The sequence below is a fragment of the Ochotona curzoniae genome, unplaced genomic scaffold (assembly GCF_017591425.1).
Source record: "Ochotona curzoniae isolate NIBS_2020 unplaced genomic scaffold, NIBS_Ocur_1.0 contig_2723, whole genome shotgun sequence".
Taxonomy (NCBI): Eukaryota; Metazoa; Chordata; class Mammalia; order Lagomorpha; family Ochotonidae; genus Ochotona; species Ochotona curzoniae.
The window spans coordinates 14,012,879-14,040,602 of NW_024465573.1; the positions used below are offsets into that span (position 1 = coordinate 14,012,879).

At 36.5% G+C, this 27,724-nt stretch overlaps 1 protein-coding gene across 3 annotated transcripts in view; it reads left to right on the forward strand.

Moving 5' to 3' along the window:
- Positions 1-27,724, forward strand: part of GRIA4 (glutamate ionotropic receptor AMPA type subunit 4) — a 307,867-nt gene that overhangs the window by 209,516 nt on the left and 70,627 nt on the right. For all 3 annotated transcript variants that reach the window (XM_040977238.1, XM_040977237.1, XM_040977239.1), the window contains 2 exons: positions 5,776-5,960; positions 23,706-23,759. In XM_040977238.1, the coding sequence (XP_040833172.1) occupies positions 5,776-5,960; positions 23,706-23,759 (239 nt within the window). The remainder of the gene's footprint in view (positions 1-5,775; positions 5,961-23,705; positions 23,760-27,724) is intronic.

Consider the following 27,724-nt stretch of genomic DNA (forward strand, 5'->3'; position numbering starts at 1 on the left):
TAGTTGAGGATATTTTTTTTTTTTTGCCAGTGTGAATTAAGATTAGATTCCATTGCTGTGACTAAGAAAACTTTAACATATGTGAATGGTTACAACAACCAAATAGGTTTATCTCTCACTTGAAAGCCCAGGTACATGTTCAGGGGGTAGAATGCCTTCCAGTCCATCAGAGGCCAAGTTCCTTCTCTCTCTGGCCATTCCTTTATTCACAGCCTTGACTTTATGGCGAGAGAGGATGCAATTTAAATTAAAGTTTAGGATAAAAAGCATTGTCATACAGTCTGTCAGGGAACGTGTCCTGAAATTCCTCTAAGTGCTTCCACCTTTAACCTTAGATACACAGCCATTCTGTCTAAAAGAGAAGCCAGAAAATGCATTTACTCTGATGACCCAAATGCCAAGATGAAAACTCCATTGCTGTAGATGAAGAAAATCGATGGAAGGAAACAAATTTCTTCTTCCAATGCACTATTCAACTTTACAGATTGTTAGGCATTACCTGAACTAAGCAGGAACACTGTAATGAAGGAGACACTGACAGTAAATGTTACTCTCCGAAAACATAAGAGGTCTTTGGGAAAAATCAGGACCCAAAATTATTACCTTTGAAAAGAATCATTTTCAATCCATCTGTGAAGACAGATTCTCAGTTTGTAATTCTTGAGTATTTGTAATAAAAGAAAACTCAGGATATTTCATCTTATCTCACACGTACATGTATGATTAAATAGCATCAAACTGTGTAAGTGGGGACATGCGCCCTTCTTAAACTACAGCATAAATAAATGCTAAAGGCACAGACGTAGTTATGTTTTACCAAACTGCCGTTCTGACTGCTCTGTCCATATGCTGAGATCCTCAAAGGTATGGCCTTTGAACATGTCATTTCAGTACTAAGCTGCTTTGGAAAGAGTTCAAGCTAAGTGATTACTATATCAGCTCCCACTGTTTTCAGCATGCTAGCATTAGCTGTAGTGAGATATAGCAGGCATGTAGCATGCAGTAACCTCCAAGCATACATGCCTTGTCCTCGAACCCATGAGTCTTAAGCACTGGATATTGTGCCAGAAATCGATGGTGTACACACAGCTTAAGGAATAAGGAATGCTTTAATTTTGGTAAATACCAGCCTGTCTCCTCTAGTTACTTTTCCTTTGGAAGCTAACCACACCTCACAGAACAGAACAGTCAGATTTTTCTCTCCCCCATATTCATCACAGTGGCATATGCCTTCTCTCAATACCTCGTTACCCTGATGATACTCTGATGGCTCGTTCTCATCTAGTCCTTCTTTGTCCTCCATTTCTCGCGCTGCTGAAATATGACTTCCATGTCCAGAAACCCATTCACATCGCACATTTTGAATACACCAACACCTTCTCACAGAAGTGGGTACCGTGCAGCCCTTATCTAAGTCAAGTTTTCAATAGTATATAGATAATTCCTGTCTTTTTGAAACACCCTCCACCCTGCTGTAAATTTCTCCTTTCTCTTTCCTGCTGCTCTACGTGCAGTTGAATCAAATAATTCTAGCAAAAGAGAACATCAAATAAATAATCTCAGCTTGTATTGTTAGCAGCAGCATCTCAGAGGAGCTGCTCATCCAAAATAGGTCATTCTCCACGGATGATATGGAAAGTACAGATGTGTAAGACTGCAGCAACTCAGGACTACCACCTCAATGGCATTCTATGGATCAGACTTGATAATATCATGGATGATGTTGTGATGCTTTAAAAAATATTAGTGTGAAATTTAAAGTATGCTTTAATCACCATGAAAAGGCTTCAATTTCTTACTTTAAGACCATTATGTGATCGTGTCCCTCTCTCTGTTGTTCTATTTATTTTGATTTCTTTGAAGTTATTTGTACAATGATGTATACTTCTCATAATGTTACATGTCAGTCCTGCCAGACAGTAAATTCCTTGTAAAGACAAAAATCATGTTTTGGTTTATATGAGAACCTCAAACAAAGCAGATTTTCAGTAAATTACGTTGAATTGAACTCTTAGGCTCCTTTATAGAGGAAAAGCAAGACTTAAAATCCTTTACAGTAGCAAATTTTCAGTTAAGAAGGTGATATTTACCTAAAACTGCCCCACTCATATTTTGACCGACAACATTATGTCACAGATTTTCTAATAACTGGGAGATAACAAATCACAGCCAGATGTAGAAAGAGTGTGACTTGACTTGTGATGTTCTAGTTTATGTAACAGCGAAGTTACATAATCAGAGATTCAACAGCAGTGTTTTCTGCTTGTTACAATATATTGCCAGCTATCTTGGCATCATAAGTAAGATACACAAATCAGAGGAGCAATGAATAATAAGAGAGCATATTAAAAATCAAATGCAGTCTGTGAAAGGATATACGTTTCAGCTACACTCTGAAGCTGTAGCTGCTTGTCCTTTGTGCTGCTCTGAAAAGATGCCATTTACTTCTGACTGTGATTAATGGAGCTTTTTAGGTGGCCAACTTTCTTTGGCATTTAACAGCGATACTGTCCAAAGGTTTTGTCTTATTTCATCATTTACAAATGGCATCATTTGTAAATCTGAAGTATCAAATAATGAAATACTGGGGCTGAATTATATTGTTGCATTGGTGTAAATATTTCAGTACAGTAAGTTAAGTAGGAATGTCCATAGCTTTCATCAGAACCATGGCAGCAGGAGATTAACCACAGGGATGCCTAACACTGACGTGAGGCCTGACAGCCACACAATGCCAAAAGAGCAGCAATGTCTAGAGAACTGTGCCAAGCTGCAAACTGATCCCAGGGAACAGGAAGGCCACTTCATCGTGTGTCCTATATTTATCTTTTTAAGATAAACAAGCAAGTTATCTTGGAATCATTTGGATATGGTGATAAATGAAAGCAGTAAAAATGTGATGGCAATTGATAGGTGTATGTATTCATTCTGAGAGTAGGAACATGTTCGAAAGTATCAAAAAGGAATAAAAGGAACATTGCCTCTATTACCATCAGAGAGCAGGTCCAAGTAGCAAGTAGTAAATGAGGCATGAACACTAAGAAAGTTTTCATACCGTCAGGTCACATATGCATTGACTAGGAATCAAGAAAACAAGTACTGGGTTTCTGAGCAGAGGGCTACCTGGGTGAGACTTAAAAGATGAGTGCTGCCATGCATTAAGAATGAAAGACTAAATTCAGTAACAGATAAAACAGAATAATTATATAGGAATTAACTTGACCTTTTTCTTCCTCTTTGGGGATTTTTTTGTCCTTTAGACAAAAGTGGATTTTAACTGGTGCAGTATTTCCTTTGGCTGAGTATCAGGTAATTCATGTTTCGAATAGGATCTCATCATCAGCTCCATATGGTGCTGTTTCTTTAGTATAAGTGATGTTTGAAATGGTGACGCAGAAAACTCATCTAAAAATCAAAATCCCTTTATCAATGAAGCTTAATATTAACCAGAGAACTGAACAAGCATGTTCAGAACTTGCTAGTTCTGTGTATTCATTTCAAGTCCTCTATTTTAACCCTTCTAGTTCTCTATTCCAACTCTAGACCCAAGGATGGAGAAACTGTGGGCAGCTCTCAAAGAATGAATGCACATAATTGTTGATTTTCTAAAAGACTTGAATATTTTATTTATGCCATTCCAGAAAGTGAAAAAAAATGAACTAGGTAGCTACCTCTTGTCCTAATCAGTCCTTTTAGGGGCTCTTCATAAATTCGAAGATTCTTGTTTCCCTGCTTCTTTTAAGTTCCCTTTCAAAATTGCGACTTGGAGAAAGCAAAAAGATTCTAAGACCGTGAGGGTATGAAGATTTATTTTGAGTTCTGCAAATCCAAACTCGCAGCTGCTTTCTTAACTCAGGTGCTCACACCAGATGCCTTCCCTCCACATGCAGAGAAATCTGGATGGGAGCAAGGAAAAAAATCATCTCCTCTTGGAAGACTGTGTTCATCTAACAAACATCCACACCTCCAACAAACTTTCACACACTCTTTTTAATTCTTTTCTCCTATGTACTGTTCTCCCTTGTCCCTTCCTGGAAGGTTTAACCCTTTGTCAACACTTTACTTTGACTACTGTCATCATTACCTTTTTTAAAAAAATATATTTTTATTTTGAATTTTGAATTATGTGGTACAATTTCATATAGGCTGGGATTCTGCCCCAAACTTCCACCCCCATCAGATTTTTCGCATTTTGTTACAATAGTGTAGTCCTTCATAAGGAATCATCACTCTACCAGTCTCTTATTTAAGTGTACCCTGACATTGTTGGTACAGTGTCAGACAGTCCAGCATCCCATTGTCTACGCATACCCAACAGTTTCATTGGGATCCATCTTTCATCTGAAAGCAGGGATGCATGTTCCATTTACCCCCATATCTGTATACGATAGACCCCATTACTCGATCACCCTGCATTTCCATAATTGAGAAGCTACGTAACAAGGTCAACAACTAACATGAGATAGAACAGCCACAACAACAACAACATCAACAACAAATTACAGCACCATGAAAAAAACGCACCACTGAGTAACCAACACATGACAAAAAGGAAACACAAAAGTCTCTTGGGAAAAATGATGCCACCATGTAATCCATGAGCCAGTGATGAATTCGACAAGAAAAAAGAAATTGTTTGGACTAAACAAAACTGAAATAAAAAGAAAAACTTCGATACATATGGGATACAGCCACAAAAACGTAAACAAACAAAAAACAGTATGGATTGGATAATTGAAGTTACACTTTTCTTGTTGGTTTCCTTATATAAGAGAGAACATATGGTATTTGTTCTTTTGTGATTGACTCATTTCACTGAGCATAATGGTCTCTAGTTGGGACCACCTGGTTGTAATTAGAATAATTTCATTCTTCCTAAGAGCTGAATAATATTCCATGGAGTAGATGTACCACAGTTTCTTTAACCACTCTTCCTTGGACGCACAGCTGAATTGTTTCCATGTCTTTGCTATTGTAGATTGTGTTGCTGCAAATACAGGATTACAGATCCCTTTCTCACATGCAGTTTTCACTTCAACTGGGTACCTTCCTAGGAACAGGATAGCTGGCTCATATGGCAGGTTTATTTGCAATTCTCTAAGCACTCTCCATACTGATTTCCACAATGGTTGTACTAGCCTACAAAAACTGAATTCCGCTTGTTCAATTGGATGTCTGTCTCCTCTACCAGAGTATGAATATGAGCACTCATCAGCTACCCTAGAGGTTACATGACAACCTCCCAAACTAAACCATTTCCCCACGAAGAGAGGAAGTGTTAAATAAGCAAGACCGTTCCAGTGTGCATCTTTCCACATCACCAAATAAGGCACCAATAGTAATGACTCCTGAAAAACACCATTGCAGTGCTTATATCTTCTCTCCCACAGTTGAACCAAAACTGTGGCTCAAAATGAATTCTGTGTAGTAAGTAAAATAAACTAAAAAATGGGTCTATGAAACAGCTACTGCATGTGGTAGTTGATTTTGGCTTCTCAACAAAAATGTGTCTGCAGTAATGGAACATTGTCTAGGAGAGAGATTTTGAAAGTTCGTCTAAGAGGTGGTGGGGCTACTTCATTCAGTCAATAGTTGAATAGATTTTGTTGCCCTTAGTAAAGAAACTAAAAGCAAACGATTCAAAATAACCATTGATGTTTTTCAGCATGTGCACATACACCATTTATGTCAGAGGACAAAACTGTTGATACATGCATAAGTCATTGAAAGAAAAGTAAAAGCATATTTTTAGTAACTTTTTTTTCCCTCCCATAGGATACTCAATACTCCAAGCTATTATGGAAAAAGCAGGACAAAATGGCTGGCATGTCAGTGCTATATGTGTGGAAAATTTTAATGATGTCAGCTATAGACAACTATTAGAAGAACTTGATAGAAGACAGGAGAAGAAATTCGTAATAGACTGTGAGATAGAGAGGCTTCAGAACATACTAGAACAGGTAAGTGTGAAGTTTCGTGTCATTGTTTACCAGTACCATTCCAGAAAAAAGGCCTCTGATTGATTTGTCTCTGTCAATATCCTCTCCCAGCTTTGTAAGTTGCAGTGATTAGTGTGGGATTTTTGCTGAAGGCTTTATCTCAGGACTAAATGATAATTCATCAACAGAAACCCTTCGGGATCTTCTATTTCAATGCAGTTATGAATAGTGTTTATCACACATTTTTAAGCTATGAACAATGATAGGACGACTTATAAATCAACAAGGTTCTTGGCCTTCTGTTTTCAGAAATCTTACAGTTAAATACCATCTAAAATATTAGAAAACTTCAGAATATATGTGTGTCTTTTTAACCCTTAGAGAAGAAAGTACTTTGGAAATATCAGCATAAATTTGCATTGCAATGAAATTAAAGAAAATGATTTAGAATTCTATTGATCATATATTTTCTGCCAGATGTTGTAAGTAAATGTGTTACCACTATGGTGAAGATGGTTTTCTGCCCTCGCTGTTGCAGAGGACGAATCCTTGAACAAAGTTTTCAATAAATATTTGCTGATTTGATTTGAAGCTGGCAGGAAAAGATAAAACTGAGCTTTGTCATTGTGTTAAGTGATAGGAAAATATCATCAAACAGTGGATAACATTTGCCTTCCCCTAACCCTGCCTATCTTGATAACACTTGCAAAGGCTGTCATCAGTCAAAAGTGCAGAGAATGAATGCCACCTAGTGGTGTTAAAAGTTCTACTTTTCTATCATTTGTTACGTTTCCTAAACAATATTGTATCATGATTTTTGGTGTTTCGCCATAAAGCATACTGATACGATTTCATTTGTAGTATTGAATCTAACAGTTTGGAGGATAATTTGCAAGAAAAAACTTCGGTGTTCATGTATAAAAGTACAAATCAAAATGTATTTCATAAGCTACTCTTTCGTATATGAAGTCATGAACCCAGATTTTTTTTTTGCTTCCTTTTTCATTGTATTAGCATTATGAAAGTAAAAACATGCTAAATCTCTAAAATCAGTTGAAGCAGGCTATTCTGTTAGAGCGAATGACTATCTACAGCTTGTTATTCTTTCATAGAGGAACTTTTAATAAAACAAAAATGAAATTTTAAGTCTTCTTTTGGAAAATATTAATTATATCTTCCTGACATCTGGGTTTGTTTCTGAGAGAATCCAAAAAGATCAGCCACGTTGTAACTGTTCAACACAGACGATCATTTTAATGAGCATTTATGGATTCCAGCAAAAAAAAAAAAAAAACACTTTTTTAAGCAATGCAGTCACTTGAGCTTCAACTCCCATTCTCTCTCCTTCCCACTCTTGCCCTTAGATTTAGAGTTTGAGTGTCTGACCTGAACAACTGGAGCTTTGTAAGTAACTCCCAATGAATCCCACAGAGCAGCCAATTCTAAGAACAGCCTGGATTGCCAAGTTCCTGTCAGAGGGCGAGTAGGGCTCCAAAAGACCCTCCACTTAGCACCTGTGCTTAACGACGGTATCTGGAGGAGGCAATTGAGTGCCCAAAGCACACTGACCCATTTCAGAGGCTTAGCCGGTCTCTAAGACGAAAATCCGCACACTCGGGTGCTTCAGATAAACTCTGTATAAGCCTTAAATGAGCTCTTGCTAAGGGAACTGGACAACTTATTTTCTACACATTTCAAAGAAATGTGGAAACAAGTATCTGTCTTTTCTATTATTTTTCCCTGAACTCTGAAAGGTTTCCTTTCAACCTTTGCTGCATGATAATAATCAGTGTCATCATAGAGCTTTGTCTCCTTACAACACTTCTCAGGTAGAAATCACAAGTCTACAGTATTGTGAGAAGATAATGTTTCCTCCATTGTCTTATATAATCTCACCTCCACTTTGATTCTGAACATGACTTTTTAGGCTGTTTGTGTTTTAATTCCTCACAGCTCTGAGCAACCTCACATCTGATTTTTCTTGGATTTATTAGATCAAGTGAAAGAGCTGAATTTCTTTGTCAGGTCTTTGTGCGTGTATTTCAATACTTCTATATTTGACATGCTCTTACAGAAGGCAACAACAGAAAATGATTTCCAAGAATCAACCAAAACATTTTTCAAGAAATTTAGGAGAGTAGAAAGGATGATGGGATGAGTTTAGTTAATCTACCCAAAGTCATGGTCAGATAGGAGAGATCACTTCTGCTGGTCTAATTATCAGAAAGATGATTGTCGCTATCAGTGTTGTATGGTATAAGTCAAAGCACCTGGAGCAAATAATTTTTGAATGCCTTCATCACAAGGAAAAGCAAGTGTTCACAATGATTGATCACCTGAGTATCCTGGGGTGACAAACATACAAGTATCAGCGGACCAAAGGATCACATTTAAACCATCCAAAGGAGTAATTTTTATCTTTCAATAAAAATTTTTAAGCACAAAAGTAAAAAGTAAAATGCTTGCTGATCTTGACCAGAAAATAATGGCATTTCAAAAAGTTGCCTTCTCTCAGAAGATGGTATAATTAATATCACAGAGATAAGCATATATACTAGTAAATTCCAGTTAATATTAGCTAGTACATTTCTAGAAGGATGAGCACACTTCTCACGATGGTGGCTGTCAATAATTTCTCTGTTGACGTTCTCTTTCCTCTCAATTTGCCAAAACATAATGGAAATAGCGTACACACTGGTCTCTCCAAATATGTTCATGGAAAGTGTGTTAGTATAGCATTGCATCTTCTGTGGATGTTTTTAGATTATTTTTTATTCCATGAGTTAATTAGTCCTTATAAATGCATTACTATTTAAGATGGTAGTTTACCATTCACTTCAAACATTTCAAAACATCAGTTTCAGAACATCAACTTACTTTTAAGGTCTGGTAATGCATTGTACTTGAGTCCTTGCACAACAAGCTACACTCCACACCGTTATGAATAGTTGAGTCTTGGTCATTCCACCAGCTGAAGATCACTCCATGGCAGGCAGTCAGCTGATTCAAATAAGGAAAAGCACAGCACTCTAACCAAGTTATGTTATTTCTCTATGCCACTTCCAATTTCTGTCCATGCGTGCTATCTGGCCACATTGTGGAACTGCAGTTCTTCTCACTTCTGCTTCTGAAAGCCGTCTGTTCCTAGATTCATGTATAAAAACCAACTGAAACATGTAAACTACATTTGTTACAATGTTGTCTTTTGATAAGAACAAGTACATGAAAATGGAGTTTATGATACTTGGATTTTCCATCCCAAATCACATCATAAAATGGAAGCACATATGTAAATAACACCCATCAAGCCACTTATGGCAGTAAAAACATAACAAACCCATCAAGTAAAGTTCTTTGTCATATTATTTTTATCAACTCCAAACAAATTGTGGTTGTGGCTGTCTAAAATTAATGGTCGATGTGTTTCACTCATGTATAGAAAAAAAAACTTTGAGATGAAGCAAAACCAAAATATTTTAAATGTTTACTGAATTCATGATTAATAGTTTTTATACTTTAAATTCAAATTTGTTATCAATTTAATTGAAAGATATTAAAAATAGCCCTTTTGGACACTAGTGTTATTTATCTCACCTAATTTTCTTTCTTTGCAACACATTAATTACCTGAAAAATGGCTTCTACTAGTTTCATATGGCTAGAATAAAATGAGCTTGTTTTCATAGAAGCATAAGTGAATTCCAGTAGAAGCCTTCTGTTACTGATTATTATTTTAGTATTGGAGAAGCAGAGGAAGAGGTGGCTGCCACCCACTAAGTCACTCCCCGGATACCCAAAGCCACCAAGGACAGATTGAACTTGAGAGCTGGGAACTTGACCTAAGTCTCCCACAAAGGACACAGGGACCCAGCTACAATCTGTCAAGGTAAACATCAACAGGAAAATGGAATTGAAAAAGGAGCCAGGACTCAAACAAGGCGCTACAATATGTTAACCCCATAACAACAACAACAACAACAAACTTGATCTTAGCTACGTTTCTAGCATCAGACATTATTTTCCCTAGCTAGCACAAAGGCGAGTGGCTATTCATACATTTTATAACATCATGCAAATCCAGCGTCCTGCCACTTCTTGGCATTGCTGAGGTCCACAGACCCTCCTCTTGCAAATAGGACACAATCAGTGGGATGCCTTGTCCTTCTTCTGTCCTTTTCTTTGAACAGGTGACTTATTTCCCCCCAAAACTATTGTGGTTCCAAAAAAGAAGCATTTTCAGTTTTCACTTTCTAAAGGACGGATTAAAAGTATCCAATCACTTATTTTTTAAAAAGTAAATAGAGTCGTGTAGCACCTATTATTCTTCTTCTCACTTTAAATAGAGAGAATTGAGCTGAGACGATAATGAAAAACACTTGCTCTAAAAATCAATAGTTATTTCCAATGAACACCCTCTGATAATGCCCTTGATTGTAAAGAGAGATATAATTTTGCACATTGGATGCACCTAGGAAAGCGGTATAAAGTAAAATTAGCCAGCTTCCCCTTCCTGGACTAAATATGTCTTTTGAGTATCCAGTAAATCTCTATCTTAACATAGGTATATGTATGTATGTAAATATAGATATAGATATGACTTGACCCATCAAAAGGCTTATGGACAACAAAAGTAAAAGATATTGTGCATGTTTAATAAACTTATTGAGGTCTCTGTGTGTATAGACATCCTAATACTCTGTTAATGGGCTTAGCCAAAGAAAGACATTTGTTTTTCTTCTAGCCAGTAACTCTCTCATCTTGTTAACTAAGGTTGCAACTAACAGTGTTAACTAGAATCCAACTAAAACACGTCCTTTCTTTTAGAAATCTAGTACATGGAAAGTAACTGAGATGCTCACACTGCCATGGGGGTTTATTATGAATGCCGTCTATTGAATGGAAGATGGTATCAAAGGTTAATACTGGAGCTGTCTTGACTCTGGGCCATACCACAAACATATTTAAGAAGTCTAAGAAAGCATTTCTCAGGAAAAGGTAGTAAGAACGGACCTTAAAGTATGAAATAGATGTTTAATAAAGAATGGAGAAAAATGTCTCCTCAGTTGGCTCATACTTATCTCAGTTGGCTCTTTATTACACACCTCAGCTTTAATTGGCTCCCCCTTTCAGCATTATTATCACTTTCATTATATGAAAATGAAATTCAATGTCCCACTAGACACAATGTGAATGTCAGATAATTGGTAAAGCTCATGACCTTCTCACAGTGTTTGCAAATCAATCTAAAAAGCCCCAAAGACATGATTGAACTCTCAGAGGCTTACTGCCTCACCAGAGGGAGCCAGAAATCTTGCCTCAGGGCAGATCAATTAGAAAGAGAGGAAAATTCCTTACAAACATAAATGTGGCCGTTTGCACATAACAGGCAAAATGTGAACACAGTCATAGTTAGCTTATTCTAAACCCCCAGGCTGCCTAAGCTTTCTAATACCACGTTTGTGATAGGTGAGGTCACAGACTAAATGTTTGGCAAATTGTTCAAGTCCATGATTAAGAGAAGCCTATTTATTTGGAGTCTATATTTTAAAATTTGAACAACTCCCAAACATTCAGAAGTTTACTAAACTAGCACTCAATTGGATCTAACCTCAATCGTTCAGAACTTTTCAAACATTGAACGAAGCATTGAAGAGTCAAAGGCTTAAGACACCTGCCTCTGCATCTTAAAGTTGGTTGAATCACTTTAGTTACCGGCTGGTAGACGTGAAGTAAACTTTGTTTTTTCACTCCAAAGCAGAAAAGTAAAACAAAACAAAGATATAAGAAACAAAAAAGACAAAAGAACAAAAAGAAAAGACAAAGGCTGACTATAGTTAAGAGGAAGAGCATCTTTATGGGAGAGATTTGATCAGGGAGATTATCACCTTGAAATCATTTGAGTCATCTATGGATGGACCAAACACTAGTAGGACTAAGCCAACATCAGTAGGCAGGCTGACTGCATTTAACACTTCACTTTATCAGTTTCTGTATGCAGACGTGTTTCAGGCAACACAGGGCTGTCAGATGAATCAGTGTTGCAATGCAGAATGCTTGCACTCAAGCTGGGAATTCAAAAACATAAAAATAATTATAAGGAAATTTGATGACTTCAGAAACTGTATAGACAATGCATTAAGAATCCAAAAGAGAGGACAAACAAGTATAAATTAGGCAGTGAAAACATTTGTGTTGCACTGGATTTTCCCAAACACAGAAAAGGAATAGGGCTAATCTAAATAAAAAATCAAGATAAAAAACTGCACAACACAAAGGTAATGAAAAAGCTGATAAAGTGGAGACTTGTTACATATGAAAATCGGAACAGACATTAGCAAAGACCAAGCTTAGTGTCTCTGTCCCTGTAAAGGTTAGAGGTGGCAGAAAGGTAGATGCTTTGTGTTGCATCCCGTTAGTATCAGCATTCCTGATGGAAATCTTACCTCCAGCAGGGAAGAATCTATGTATGTCATTTACTGGCATATCCCCAGTGGTTTAGTAGAGGCTCAAAAAGCTGTTTGTTGAGTTAGTGATAATCTGAATGAGCAGCTCTTGCAGACACAAGGGAAGCGTACGTATACAGGAGTGCTAGAAGTCTTGAAGTTAAACCCTCAATTACCTGAAAGGCATTTTTGTCTATCACCTGTCAAAGATGGTAGGAAACTAGGTGTTTCAGAGTTTGTTATATAGGCTGAAAAATAGCAAAAGAATTTTATTTCAATATATTGAATAGCAATGAGTGAGATGCGACATTGGAACATCAGGCACTGAAAGAAATTACTTCAGCAGAGAAATCATATCAACAATTTCGCACACGGCAGCACCAAGAGAGGTGGGTGCTGTTCCTCACTGCAAAGTCCCCTTTACACGTAAAGCTTTGCTCAGTCAGCATCCACAAGAAAGTGGGAAGAACTTCAAATGACAGGAGTTTATAAGAAGGTAATTTGACTTCTTTAATCTTACTTCTTGCCTGAATTGATTTCAATGTGCAGGTCCTGCTATGTGGGCCTCGGTCTGTTATTTTCATAGAAAACAGAAACTCCTTTACAGATCTCTCAGAGGAGCAGACATGGAATTGGTGCAGGTTAGAAAAGGGTGCCTAATTGTATCCTAGCAACTGTTACCATGGTTCCAGCCATATCTCATTTCTCTCATAAAGTTTAAAAAAGGATAAAATAAAAGGAAAAGTAAAGAAAGCAATGGACATACATCCCCCCCCCCAAAAAAAAAGAAGAGAAATGATTTCTAGAAGGCAGTGCCTTTCTGTTGAGAGATGTGCAAATTCTGAAATCAGGTTAGGTTCAGCTGAATTTGCTTCACTTGATGCTGTAAAAATGTTTCCTAATGTTGCTTTTAACACAAAAACCCAGCAACTTGGCTTCTTTAAGTAAGAGAAAGGGCAGTTTCTATGATAACTTTAGAGATACAAAATGTATTAATTTTTTCTAGTCTGTAACTGAACAAAGCTGAATGGAAATATCTGCTCTGGCTTATGGGAAAGTATGTAATATTCCTCACCACATAGTAAAGAAAGCATAATTTCATAATTTGTTTATGAAATTTGTTAGCTATTCCTCAAAATGCTTTAAAAAGCTGGGATTCACACACACACACAAAAAGGACTACTTTACTGGGTATTCTGAATGTTGTAGACATCATAAATACAAGTGTATTTTTATATATGATAGAGTGCTTATATTGAGCAGTAACAAGTTGAACTACCTGCCAGTAGGTGAAGTAATTACATCCTTTTAATTATTTTTATTTAGCCAAAAGGCAATATAACAGAAATACTCTTAATCCTTACCTTAAAATGAACACATAATTGGACCTGCTTCTATACCGAGGGAGGTTTTTCTAAGTGGTTTTTTAATATAAAAGTGTGAAGTTTAAGATTAAATTACATTGTCAGTTTTACCAAAAAAAATATAGATGAGAAACAGAACATAATAGGTTTATAGAATCACTACTGCATGAAAAAACAGAATATCAAGATTGGATAGAAGTAATTTCTTTTCTATCATTTAAGAGATTTTTTTTTCACCCACAGCCACATATACCAAGCAATTTTTGCATATTCTTCCCACGTTGAGGTTCAAGTCACCTGTTTGTCTTGTGACATTGCATTGTAAACAACAGAAGCAGTACAGTCAGGGGACAGGGAGAAAGAATACACACACTATGCATGTAATCCATTTTTATATTTGATTTTCTAAAATCTTCAAGAAAAATAAGAGAATCAAATTCTCTCCTGCCCACTCCAAACCCTGTTATTTTCCTTTCTTGCACATAGATATACCATCCATATATGCCTACTGATTTCTAAGACCTGCTCATAATAGCTTGTCAATTTCAATCCATTCCATGAAAGAATTTTGAATGCAAAGGAAAACAAAGACACATAAGTATATAATCCATCACAGATTGTTGAAAGATGAGCTAGAATTTCTCGGGAAACAAGGCTGGGAAAGAGCATGCAAGGCAATTCTCATGTGTGGAAGCTAGGCGAGGCCAAGGGCTGCACATCCAATAAATGTGGCTGCAGCACTAAGTACTAGAGAATTAAGACAAGGTCAAGGCAAATTAAGGGCAGATTTTGAAGGGATCTTGCAGACTGATTAAATGGTTCTAAGTTCATCACACATCACATGTCATGGCTATTTAAAAACTTGATGAACTTGTGGTTTAAAAAAATAATTCCAATGACATATGCATGTGGGATAGAAAGTAGACAGCATAGTGACTAAGTCGTGTACCTGGTGACAAAGATATACTTTATATGCTTCTTTTTATGCCCGCATTTATACTCATGTATCAGTTCATTTGTGTGACATCTATTAACTGTCTGTTACAGACCAGGCAGTGTCATAAGCTCAATAAAATCCTCAGCCCTGGAGCTTATATTTCACAGGTGGAGCCACAGAAAATTATGATAGATAGATAGATAGATAGATAGATAGATAGATAATACAAAGTGGAGATAATGAAAAGTTTTGTTAAACATGTTAATCTCTTAGTTTTCCGTGATATGAACATAATTTAGGGATTCATTATTTCCATTATTTTTCCTTTTTAAAAGATTTATCTTTATTTGAAAAATAGAGTTAAAGGCAAAGAATGAGAGATCAAGAGACATCATCCACTAGTTCATTTCCTAAATTGCCACAATGACTGAAGCTGATCTAATCTGAAGCCTGAAGTTTCCTCCAGGACTCCTACCTACATGGGTACAGATCCAAGGACTTGGGCCATCCTCTGCTGCTTCTCCAGGCTACAAGTAGAGAGCTGAATCAGAAGTGGAGCAGCCAGGACACAAAAGGCTGCCCACATGGAATGCTGGGACCACAGTTGGGGGTTTAACTTGTTAAATTATAGTGCTGCTCCCGCACCATCAAATTATTTCTGTCGATAAAAATTTTTAGACTTATAAATGAACTGATTGATTTATAAATGGAGAATTTCTGGGAATTATTTTAACAATACTGTTAATCAATATGGATAACAGTTTTTAAAATTTTGACTGGCCAATAATAAAATATAAGTAAAATACTGATGAGTTTGCTACACTGAGTTTGTAAATATTACATGTTTACAAAGTATCAATATACTTTGTTAGGAAGTGGTAACTTTTGTCTCCTTTCCCTCTTTATGCTTATGATCTTTTGTTTAGTTTAGAATTAATAATACACTTATGTATTTGAACAAGTATATATGTTTACTTGGAAAGTCCTTACTATAAGCTACACAAGAAATCTTATGTTTGTGTTCTTTCTATGAATCTACCTCAAAGAAATCTGTCTCTTATTTCCTAACTATAGTGTGACAAACCCAGATAAGGCCAAATACAAAGAAAGAGTTTTACTGGAATAGAAATAAAGACAGTAACACTGGAATCCTATATATTACATATTACATCATAATTGATCAAACTTTCAGCCATTGAACATAATTATGTAATGTAAATTTCAAAGTCTATTAAGAAAAAGTACTAACTGAGGTTCTTAAATAGTGACATAGTATCTACACTAAAAGTATAAGCAGAACTTACTTTAAATATTTTTGAATGGGACTGGCATTGTGGTCTAACAGGAAAAGTCGCTGCCTGTTTCTCTAGCATCGCATTTGTAGCCCTATTCAAGTCACCACTCTTCACTTCCATCCAGCTCCCTGCAATCATGGCTGGGAAGGCAGCGAGACATGACCCCACTGCATACAGACGAGAAACCCTGGTGAAGTTCCTGGTTCCTGGCTTTGGCCTGTTCCAATTACAGCGATTGCTGCCATTTGGGGAGTGGACTGGCAAATGGAAGATCTTGTCTCTCCCTCTGACTTTTCTGTAACTCTAGGCTTTCAAACAGACAGATGAGCTGAAGTGGTTCAGTTGAGTTTTTGCTCTGGTATAGATAATTAGCGTATCAGGAGAGAGAAAATAATGGCTTAGTTGATTGGGTTCCCCACCGAGAAGGAGGCACAGGTTGAGTGCTGGGCTCCTGACTTCTTTCACTTGCTCAGCACTGATTTTTTTTTCCAAGTATTTAAGAAGCAATCCCATGAGTAGCTTCTCATATTTCTCTTTCTCTCTCTCTCTCTCTCTCTCTCTCTCTCTCTCTCGCTCTCGCTCTCCCTCCCTTCCTCTGCCTTTCAAGCAGCTAAAAATTAAGAAATTAACACTCAAAAGAATAATCATACTGAAGGGAAATAAGGAAAAGCAACACTTATGTTTATGCTAAGGCAACATAAAGTCTGCAATGCATGTGAGAGCTAAGGAAGCAGGGGAGTGAAATGGAAGGTAATGTTACAGGGAGATGTCTTAAAAAGTGATTAAGAATGTTCTGGAGAACGGCATGTTGGCTCTTGAGATTCCAGTGCACATTAGCATATTAAAGTCTCCAAAAAATTTCTATATAAAAAAGAACTTTTAAGCCTTGTATAAGCTAGTGTTTCTTGCATACCTGGCCACAGAACATGTTTTCTTTTACAGCAATCTCTTAAAATTTTATTTGCTTGATAGACTAATAGGGAAATTTTGATTTAGAAAAGTAAAGTGGGAGGTAATAGCCCAGGTGATTTTTCTTATAGTGTAAAGAAAAGTTCTGTGACAGCATAAGAATAAAATGGAGTCATAATATGTGAACAGCAGCTTCCAGAAACCATGTCCTATGTCACCCTCTTCTTTTTTTTAAAAAAAAAAAAAAGAATTGTTTTATTTTTATTGCTAAGTCAGATATACAGAGAGGAGGAGAGACAGAGAGGAAGATCTTCTGTCCTTTAATTCACTCTGCAAGTGACCACAACAGCTGGAGCTAAGTCAATGTGAAACCAGGAGGCAGGAGCTTCTTCCAGGTCTCCCACATGGGTGCAGGATCCCAAGGCTGCGGGCTGTCCTCGACTGCTTTCCCAGACCACAAGCAAGGAGCTGGATGGAAAGTGGGGCCACCAGGACTAGAACCGGCGCCCATATGGGATCCTGGCACATTCAAGGCAAGAACTTTAACCACTACGCCATCGCTCCAGGCCCTGTCACTCTCTTCTTTGAGGGTTAGCAAACCACACAGTCTCCAGTTGACTGGATTATAACACCATCCACTCCCATCAACACTGTTGTCCCATCATGTTTATACTGTCTATTTAGACAGTTGTGTCTCACTGTGAACATATTTGACCTTAATTTTCAGGCAAATATTTCCACAAAATTGTATGTCCCTTGAACACACATGTGACATTAGAAAACAGGTTTTATTCCCATCACCACTGATTCTTTCATGTTTTCTTTATAAACCAAAAAGGGGTATTTCCTCATTTTTTGAGACTGACTGATTTATTTGAAAGGCCTAATAATAGAGAGAGACAGATTTTCCATCCTCTGGTTCACTCCCCAAATAGACACAACAGCCAGGGGTGGCCCCAGCCAAAACCAGGAGCTAGGCACTCCATTCAGATCCCTTACACAAGTGAGCCATCCTTTCCCACCCTCTGAGTCCCATTAGCCAGGGGCCATGGGAGGCTGCTATCACAAGTGGCAACCCAACTAACCGCCCCACAAGGCCAGTTCTGGGATTTACTTAATAATTATATGTCCAATCACAGGCATTTCGGAAAATGAAGACGTGTGATTATTTTCTGATTAATATATTTAACCTTACGATATATACAACTACTTATAAAATTCTTGTTTTCAGAGAGAATAATGTACAATGTATTTATTATTATGCTGTACTTCTATTTAATTACTTTGTATCTGTCACACATAAAAAGGATTTTCTAACAGATGAAGTGTAAAACACACACACACACACACACACACAAAATGACTGGAGCTAAATTGATCTGAAGTCGGGAGCCAGGAACTTCCTCTGAGTCTCCCACATAGTTGCAGGATCCCAAGGATTTGAGCTATCCTCCACTGTTTTTCCAGGCCACAAGCAGAGAGCTAGATCAGTAGGGGAACAGCCAGAACTAAACTGGCATTCATTTAGGATGCTGGCTGCACAAGCGAAGGGTTAGCCTACTACATGATGGCATTGGACACTGAAGTTTGATTTTAATTATAAACCTGATAAAGTAGAAACTATGCAAAATCAAATGCACAGTTTGCAACTTTGTGTACTAATTAGCTGTACCATGAATAGATGAAAAATTACAGATCTAGACAGTTGAATTGAATTTTGCCAAATGTCTCTCTGTCTGTGTATCTCTGTCCCAACATCTTGCAAAATAGCATTAGGTAGACAGCAACTTATGTATATGCTGGTATTCCAACAAAAACATATTCTGTTGGGAGATTATTTACGCAAAAATAAAAGGAATTATATCCTTGTTTCATTATGAGAAAATGTTTTTTTTGTCATTGAACAAGGTTGACATTTATTCATTACCTAATGTGGTATAGAACGTCACTCTTCAATGAACAAGTCATTTTCCTGAATTGCTATGATCTGACAAAGGAAACACAGTGCAGTGAAAGCAATATGGAAATTGTATCAACAGACCTGGGACGGAACCTAGACTTCACCATTAATAACCATATTCACTTAATGTGTTCCTTTATAAAAGCAAAGTACCCATCTTCATCCCATTAGAATTACTTGTACATTATTTCTTACATGATATATATTTAAGAGACCATATTTCTAAACTTTTTTAATTTAAAATTTATAATAATAAATGCCATAGAATCTTTTACATAGCTCTGCATATATCTTAAAGCCCTAAATTAAAATGCCATTAAATCAAAATGAAGTGCTGGTAAGAGTTATTCAAGGTGCCATAATGAGAATCATATTATACAAGCTTGATAGATGCAGAATTTTAGAACTAGCTTCACTAACAGAGAAGGATATCAGTTCTTCAAAATGTGTTACTGTAATGGGATACAGGGACATCATGGAAAGAACACAAGACTGGAAATTACCTGAATTTCAACACTTGATCTTTAGCTTATAGTTCTAGGACTCTTTCATATTACATCAGTTGTAGGGTTCTCAGTTTATTAATTAGTACAATTATGAGAGTCATGTGTAAAAATGACCTAAAATCTGTGAACTGAAAGGAGGAAACCAAAGGATTTTTTGACAGGTTGGGAGATAAGACAGAAATGGTAAACATACTTCTAACAGCAATACTGACTTACATATCTTTATAAATCTTGCTATATCCTAGGCCTAAACTTACCCATGACATTTGTTGAGCTAGATTACATGGAAAATAGGAATCATAGTAGATATTAGTTCTAGATTTGATGTTACTCAACATCAATTAAGAAAGAAAGATTTAGGACCCCTCCTGATAGCCTAGTGGCTAAATCCTCACCTTGTAACTACCAGGATTTCAAATGGGCACTGGTTCATGTTCCGGCTGCTCCACTTCCCATCCAGCTCCTGCTTGTGACCTGGGCAGGCAGTTGAGGATGGTTCAAAGCCTTGGGGCCCTGCACCCACATGGGAGATGCAAAAACAAGAAAGCTCCAGGTTCCTGACTTCGGATAGGCTCAGCTCCGGCAGTTGTGGACACTTAGAGTGTGAACCAGTGGACAGAAGATCTTTCTCTATGTAAATCTGCCTTAAAAAAAAAAAGACTTAGAAGTGACAGTAATCAAGAATGGCTTTGCCAGAGTATGTTTAAAATAAAACACTTGCACCTTTGTCAATACACATAGGTCTAATACTACTTGTCTTATCAAATTACAAATAGCCTAATTTGAAAATTGAATTGTCTGGTATCACCATAGATATTTTGAAACAATTGTTAATTTCTTGGGGAAAATTAAAAAAGTAATTAAAGGAATAAATTATTCACTTCTCTTAAGGGTTTGTTTTCATGAACAGGGACTTCTTTGAAAATGACGATCAGTGTAAGTTGTGTCCTTCCTGGCAAACACTAGAAAAACACTTGATCATTATTCATTATCTAGCTGCATTCTAAACTTCTGGCAAAAAGATGAAGGATGTTCTACTGCTATGTTTTTCAGTCTTTATAAAAAGCTTTACTTATTTTTGTAAATCTTATGCATTGTTTTCCCCACGATTACTTAGCCAACCACATTTGTGTGAAGACAGGGCTATTATTTTATATTTTTATCTTTCATCTCAAATTTTCTTTACCTAGTTTATAAAACCATAAATTCAAACATATGATGAAGTAATGAGGTTTGGTTTGCTTTCAAAATCAAGCCTTTCAGATTGATTTTTCTACATGAGAAATTCTTCGCTTTCCTTGAAAAGATGAAAGCCATTTTGAACTGCAGCCTTGAAGTCAGTTTTGTACAATCATTTACAGCAACTTTACACTCTGTAGGACACCTTATTCTGAAGTGTAAGTGGGATTTCACTTTTTACTTTATTTTTTTTATTATTATTTTTTTTTTCACGAAGAAGTTTCCATCTGGCTGTAAATTCTTGACAGAGAGACCAGGATGGGACTTTAGATATGTCTGCCTCGTGTAGCACTGACTGCTGACTATTGTTTAAAGATAATGGAGCCTTCGCAGCCAATTGGGCACTACATTTGCTTTCTCCCAGATAGGACCTGGCTCAGGACAGGACCGATGGTAATTTCTCCAGCATCATCAGCCAGGTAAATGAATCTTCAGAGCCCCGCCCTGTGAGTGCCTCAGGCCCCAGGATGTGGGTACAGGCCAAGCTTCATAAAACTTCCTGGACAAAATTTAGTTCTTTATTTTTTTTTCATCATTTGAAAATAGAATACATTATTACAGGTCATTAGTAAGTAATCTAGAACTGGTAATTATATCTTTTTGGAAATACCTAGTGCAAAATTTCCACTAGTTGTGTGTTAGTAAAGCACTTACAAGTATTTTCTCCTTAAAAATTCAATTTTATTTTTTTACAAATTGCCATAGGCTTATGATTACCGTCACTCAGATACCACAAGCAGAGGAGGTTAAGAAGCAGAGTGAGTATGGGTGTCTAGAAATAGTACAAAGCATAAATAGTCACACTGGAGAAAGTTATAGTGAGTCAGTAAGAGATAAATAACGGCTTGCAGGCTGGAGACAATCCCTGCTGAGGCCAAACACTGTGGATCTCGAACAGTTTCGATAACAGAGCGCAACTTCCTGTCAGAGAACTGTCAAGAGTCTCTGATAATTGTCTTTGCACAAGCTATTTTTTCGCCTCTCATGGAATAAAATGCTTCAGGCCTGTTCCAGCTATACTAAAATCCTCAGATTTGGATGACCCAGTATGATTTATGAATCTTACCTCTTTGCTGAACTCTCTTTATAATTCCATCTATTTATTACCTGCCCTTATCTTCATGACATTACTCTCAAAGGAGTTCAGTTGGAAAACAGGGACTCCATAAATCTAGCAGGATAAAACATGCAGTGGTGCTATGCAAAATATTACAAATGCATAGGTGAACTTCTAAGAAGGGAAGGAAAAATCTTCAGAAATGAAGAATGAAAGGTAGTTGTGATAAAGAAGTGCTAGTTTGGGTAGCCTAATAAAAGTTCAAACAGATACCAAAAATCAGCAGCTTTGTGCCTCATCAAGGTTTTAGTCATTGATCCCACATAAATCCAGACCTCGAGGAAAACAGCACAGAATGAGACTGGAGTAGAGAAGCCAGCACAGTGGTGTGGCAAACCACACCTTCACCTGTGGCTCCAGCGTCCCTCATGGGCGTCAGCTCCACTTCTGATCCTGCTCCCTGCTAATGGCCTGGGAAGGCTGTGGAGGATGCCTCCATTGCTTGGGCACCTACACCCTCTTGGGAGACTGGAAGAAGGTCCTTCTGGCTCCTGGCTTCAGACTGGCTTTGCTAATCATGGTACACATGAGCAGAGTGAACCAGCAAACGAGAGAGCTCTCTGTCTTCCCGCGCTCTTTCTCTGTGTAACTCTGCCTTTCAAATAAAATCTTTAAAAGGAAAAAAAAAAGGATATAGTAGGGAAAAAGTTGTCATTAGTACAGCGACTGAAGGAAGTGTTTTTGTCTTGGCCTAGGCTTCATCTTTATGCACATTGTATTTTGAACTTATACTACACACTCACATCTGAGAATCTGGAAGCTGAGGCATCATTGTAAAGGGGGCCTTACACCAGTGCCCCAACATGGTAGCATATGGTAGAAGCAGACACAAAACCTCCTTTGGAGGGATACTGGCTGAGAACGCTTTAGAATCGTTCAAAGTCACTCTTCATAAACACAGAAGATCCTTAACAATAATTTTAAAACAAAAATTATAAATCCAAATCAATTTCACCGAAGTTGCAAATTTTTAAGACAAAGAGGTGGACTTAAACACAATCAAAACACAAAGGAGCAGAAATTTCATCCCACCAATAAGCCATGCATAGAAAATGACTTTGTAGCCATCTATTCTAGGTTTAAGAGGTCTTATCTTTTAAAGTTATTTCAATACAAAAAATTATTTTTAGAAGTTAGTAAAATGCTAAAAAAAAAAACAATTTTTCTTTGATTATTAAAGCGCGTAAAAATCATACTGCTTTATTCCTATGAATGTGGCTGTGAACAAAAATACTCATTAAGAATTGTAATTAACATTATTTACTTTAAGTTTTACTTGGAATGCAGAAAAGCACAGAGATTCATTATTCACTGGCTCGTTCTCCAAACGGCTTCTAATCACTGGGCATGAGACAAGAAAAGCTAGAATCCATCGAGTCAAATTTGGTGTCCCAGGTAGTTTAACAGGGACCCTTGTACTTGAGCCATCAACTACGACCCTCTAGGATGTGCACTTTTAGTCCTTGTTTTAACTTTAACTTGTTGAATGTTATGGCTAATAGTGCTTAAACCCATAATAATAAAGTAAGTGGGAATTATGTTTTTGTAATAATTAAAAAATATAAAGAGGAGAAAGATTGAGGGAGGAGAAAAGGAGAAGGAAGTATGATTATCTTCGGGGAAATGTATCTATGAGATACGTGAATTTAAAAAAAAAAAAAGACATTGAAAGCAGAACTGGGACTTGACCCCAGACACTCTGATAAAGATTGTGACCTTTGCAAGCAGCAGATAAATCATGGCTCAAAACACTTGTGCAATATTTTCTACAGTAGGTATGGTGACACAATTGGTCATTGTTAAGTATGATTGACGTAATATGTTCTTTCTAACTTTAGTTATTTTTAGTCTCATAATTAAGCTACATCATTTTTATGGAGAATTTCATAGCCTTCCATTCACAGTTCCACAAGGAATCATGCCATAATTTCATTCTTTGAAACTAACCTTCAAATAAAATTAAATTGATTGTCACCTGTTTTCTTGTCTCTTTGCAGATTGTCAGCGTTGGAAAGCATGTCAAAGGCTACCATTATATCATTGCAAACTTGGTAAGAATTCTTTATTTTCTATTTGTCGCAGAGTTACTCAAGCATTCCCTCTCACTGTGCCTTAAGCAAATACTCAGGGGAATAGTCAGACCACAATACTCAGCTTTTTATAACTCAGAGTACTTTTTTCCAATGATTACCATACATATATTGTAGAATTCAGAATTTATTTTTATGCAGAATAGGTCAATATCTTCCAGAAACCTTTAAAGTTAATCATGATTGTTTTTATTTTATTTATTTTGCCGTGATGTCACCATTATTGAATAATAATTTTTTTAACTATCTCAAAGATTAATGGTACTGCATTCATAAATGCTGTCAATAGTTGGGTAAACTGATTAATTATATCCTCAAATTTAAAAATAACAATAAAATGACTACATAAGCAACCCTTTATTATGGGGATTATCCTCATCTGTATTATACAAATTATTCTCCCCTGGTTCTTTTACTTACTTTTGTATTTTTTATTATTATTTCCCATGATGCAGTTTTGAAGGTACATGGATTTCCTCTCCACCTCCCTTCTTACTTCCTTATTCTCCTCATCCACTGTTTCTCTCCATGTTGTTACAATAGAATAGTACCTCAGCAACACTCGCAAGTCCAACATTCTGTTATTTAAGTATATTATAGCATTGTATGTATAGACGATGGTAGGAAATCTAACATATTGTCAAGGTATATTTAACAGTTTCATTGGACATCCTCCTTTTATTCAGGAATATTCTACTGCAACATATCTTCACTTCCCAGTATGCTAATCTCCACTATATAGTTCATCCATAAGAATAAATGTGTACACATGTTTACTTATATATCTATTTGTTCTGTATTTTGCATGAAAGTTCCCTTATATGAGGGAAAATATGACATGTGTCCTTTCCAGATTGATTTATTTCATCTAACATAATGGTCTTCAGTTGAGACCATTTTGTTGCAAAAGGTAGAATTTTATTCTTTTTAATGGCTGAGTAGTATTCCATGGAGTAGATGTACCATGGTTTCTTTACCCATTTTCATTTTGACAGGCATCTGGGTTGTTTCCATGTCTTCACTATTGTGAATTGTGCTAATATAAATATATGGTTGCAAGTCACTTTTCACATGCAGATTTCACTTCCTTTGGATATATTCCCAGGAGTGGGATAGCTGCATCAAATAATAGATCAATTTTCAATTGTCAGGCTTATAAATATCACACATAAATGCCGAATGAAAAAAGATATATGCAGCTTGTGAAATCTTAAAGGGCTGAGATAAGTCTTTTTTAGTTTGGGTTTTTTTGGTTTGTTTGTTTGTCTGAAAGAATTCTAAGTATTTTGTCATCCTTTTCTTTTTGTTTTTTATTGGAGTACTACCTGTCATAAGGATTTGATACTAGAAGTGGTTTATCCTAGAAAAGTTCAGGATGTTTTCTTCTCTTTCACATTTCTAGAATAAGCATCTTGTGCTTAAAGCAGGTAATGAACCAAGGGATGCCAAAAGATTCAGATCTTACATTGGAATTCTCAGATTTAGAGAACCATATTGTGGAACTGATATAGTAAAACACAGAAATAGACTGGAGTCATTGCATTTTGTTCCTTAATACTTAATAAAATATAATCTTGCAGCTTAATCATTTATCATGAGAATAACGAATAATTTTGATGTGTATTTCCCATTGCTTTTAGTGGGATGTTTTCGTATTTCTCTGTAAAAACATAAATCTAAAAGTGAGTACGTTCCAGCAGCAGTCATAAAGTGGCTTATGACTGTGATATATCTGCACTCACAATACAGTGAGATTTTTAAATTATTTTTAGAGTATAAGCAGGGTTTTAACATCAACTCTTTGTAAACAACAGAATTCAGGAAGCTATCAATACCTTAGAATTCTTATTCCGGAAATGATTGCTGATATGAACAACTAGAATGAATAAACCAAATTGGAATGGAAAACAGCATATATAGTACTCAAATAAGTACCATGACCTGTCATCATAGCCCTAGAAGATGACAGCATATTTATACTGTCTAAAGTATTGATATATAAAGTGGAAAAACATTTTTGCTTGTTAGAAATGATACCATACCATATATAGTTTACAATATAAAATGTATACCTTTGTAGCATAATTAGGCCTATTGATTTGCATATACCTACATTGCAGTATACTAATATGGTTCTATTGATGCATTCACTTATCATTAAAGAAATATTACCCAAAACACTAGAGTGGTTTTAACTTCATTTAGACAGTCAACAACTATTTCTTGAGAGCTATGTGCTAGGATTTCCAATAAGAAGTGAATTCAGATCAAAACGAAACATTATATTAGCATTATGCTTAATGTTAAAGAATTGAATAATTTTCCCCTAAGATCAAAAACAATAATGGATCCTCTTGCCACTTCTATTGAACATTGCATTCAAAGTTCTAGCAAGGACATTTAGGCAAGGAAGAAACAGAATATGAACATTGAGAAGGCAGAAGATTTAATATATAAAAATGCTAAGCAATCAAAAATAGTTATTGAAGTGGTAAGTTCAGCAATGTTGTAGACTACAAGGCTAATAACAAAAACCTAGTATATTTAAATGTGCCAGAAACAAAGACTCCGGAAAAATAAGAGATTATTTTTTACAGATTAACTCATTTGAAAGTGTTACAGAGGGACCAACTTACTGGCTCAGAAGGCGAATCCTTAGCCTGCAAGCGCTGACATCCCAGATCCAAACGCGCTCCCTGTTTTTATGTTCTGGAAAAACAATGGAAAATGACTGAAATCCCTGGGCAGCTACACCCATGTTAGAGACTGGAAGAGGCTCCTGGCTCCTGGCTCAGCTCCAGCTGTTGTGGTCACTTGGGGAGTTAGCCATCAGAGGGAAGATCTTCCTCTCTGTCTCTCCTCCTCTCTGTATATCCACCTTTATAATAAAAATAAATAAATCTTTAAATTAAAAAAAAATCTTTGGCTGAGATATAGCAGGCAGATTTAATTTATCAAATCATATTCAGTATCTTTCTCAGTGAAGTGCAAGTGGATTGTGAATGTTTCTTATCACTACCAACAAGTTGGATTTATCTTCTTCAATTAACTCTCATTTAGTTAAAGCATCATTACATCCTAATGAGCTGGGAATAGATTGATGGTTTCCATGTCGCAAAGACATTCCTAATCATTGCAGCTGTAGCAACGTGCTGGAGAGTCACCGCTAGTCAAGCCAGAAGAGTGACAATCCCTCATCTTATTTCTCAAGCCTAGGTTTGTTCAGAGCCCAAAAATGTCCAGAGAGTTGATACCAACTGACTAATGTGAGCTAGGATTAACAGCCAAATAAATGATTATGACCCTCTACAGCTTCCAAAAACTTTCTGTGATTATCATTGTTATTATTATTAGGAATTGCACACAAAGATGAATAAAACTTGCAATAAGAAATTGCTGAAATCGTTTGCTTTCTAGGTCTTGCATGTGGTTTGTAGCACAGCCTAGAGGTATTGGTAAAAGCCACATGGTATCTCAATAGATTGGGGTCTGTTCTAGAAATTTCCAGGAGAGTTAGAAGCAGAGAAGCCTTATCTGTCTGTTGGTGCATTTCATGTTTTTATAAGTATTTAAATAAGAAAATAGCTTTCCCTGTTTGCCCCAAGATTTTCTCTTCTCTACTTCTTTCATTTTGCTGTCAGTTTTTAAAGACAACTGTGATTACTTCATTTCCCTGCTTAAATTTTTTCATCGGCCCCAGGCTGAAAAAGCAGTGAGAAGTGACTTACCTGCCGTAGGTGTCTGGCTAATTTCAGAATAGGGGTTAGACACAGTTAAAACCTGCAATCTAGCAGTTCTTTTTAAGTGCAATGACTTCATATTCTGCCAATTTAGAGGCACTGTTTTATATTTTCCTTTTTGCTTCCTATGCTTCTCAATTGTTTCGATGACAGTGTCTGATTCTACCATCTATCTACATGTCAGTA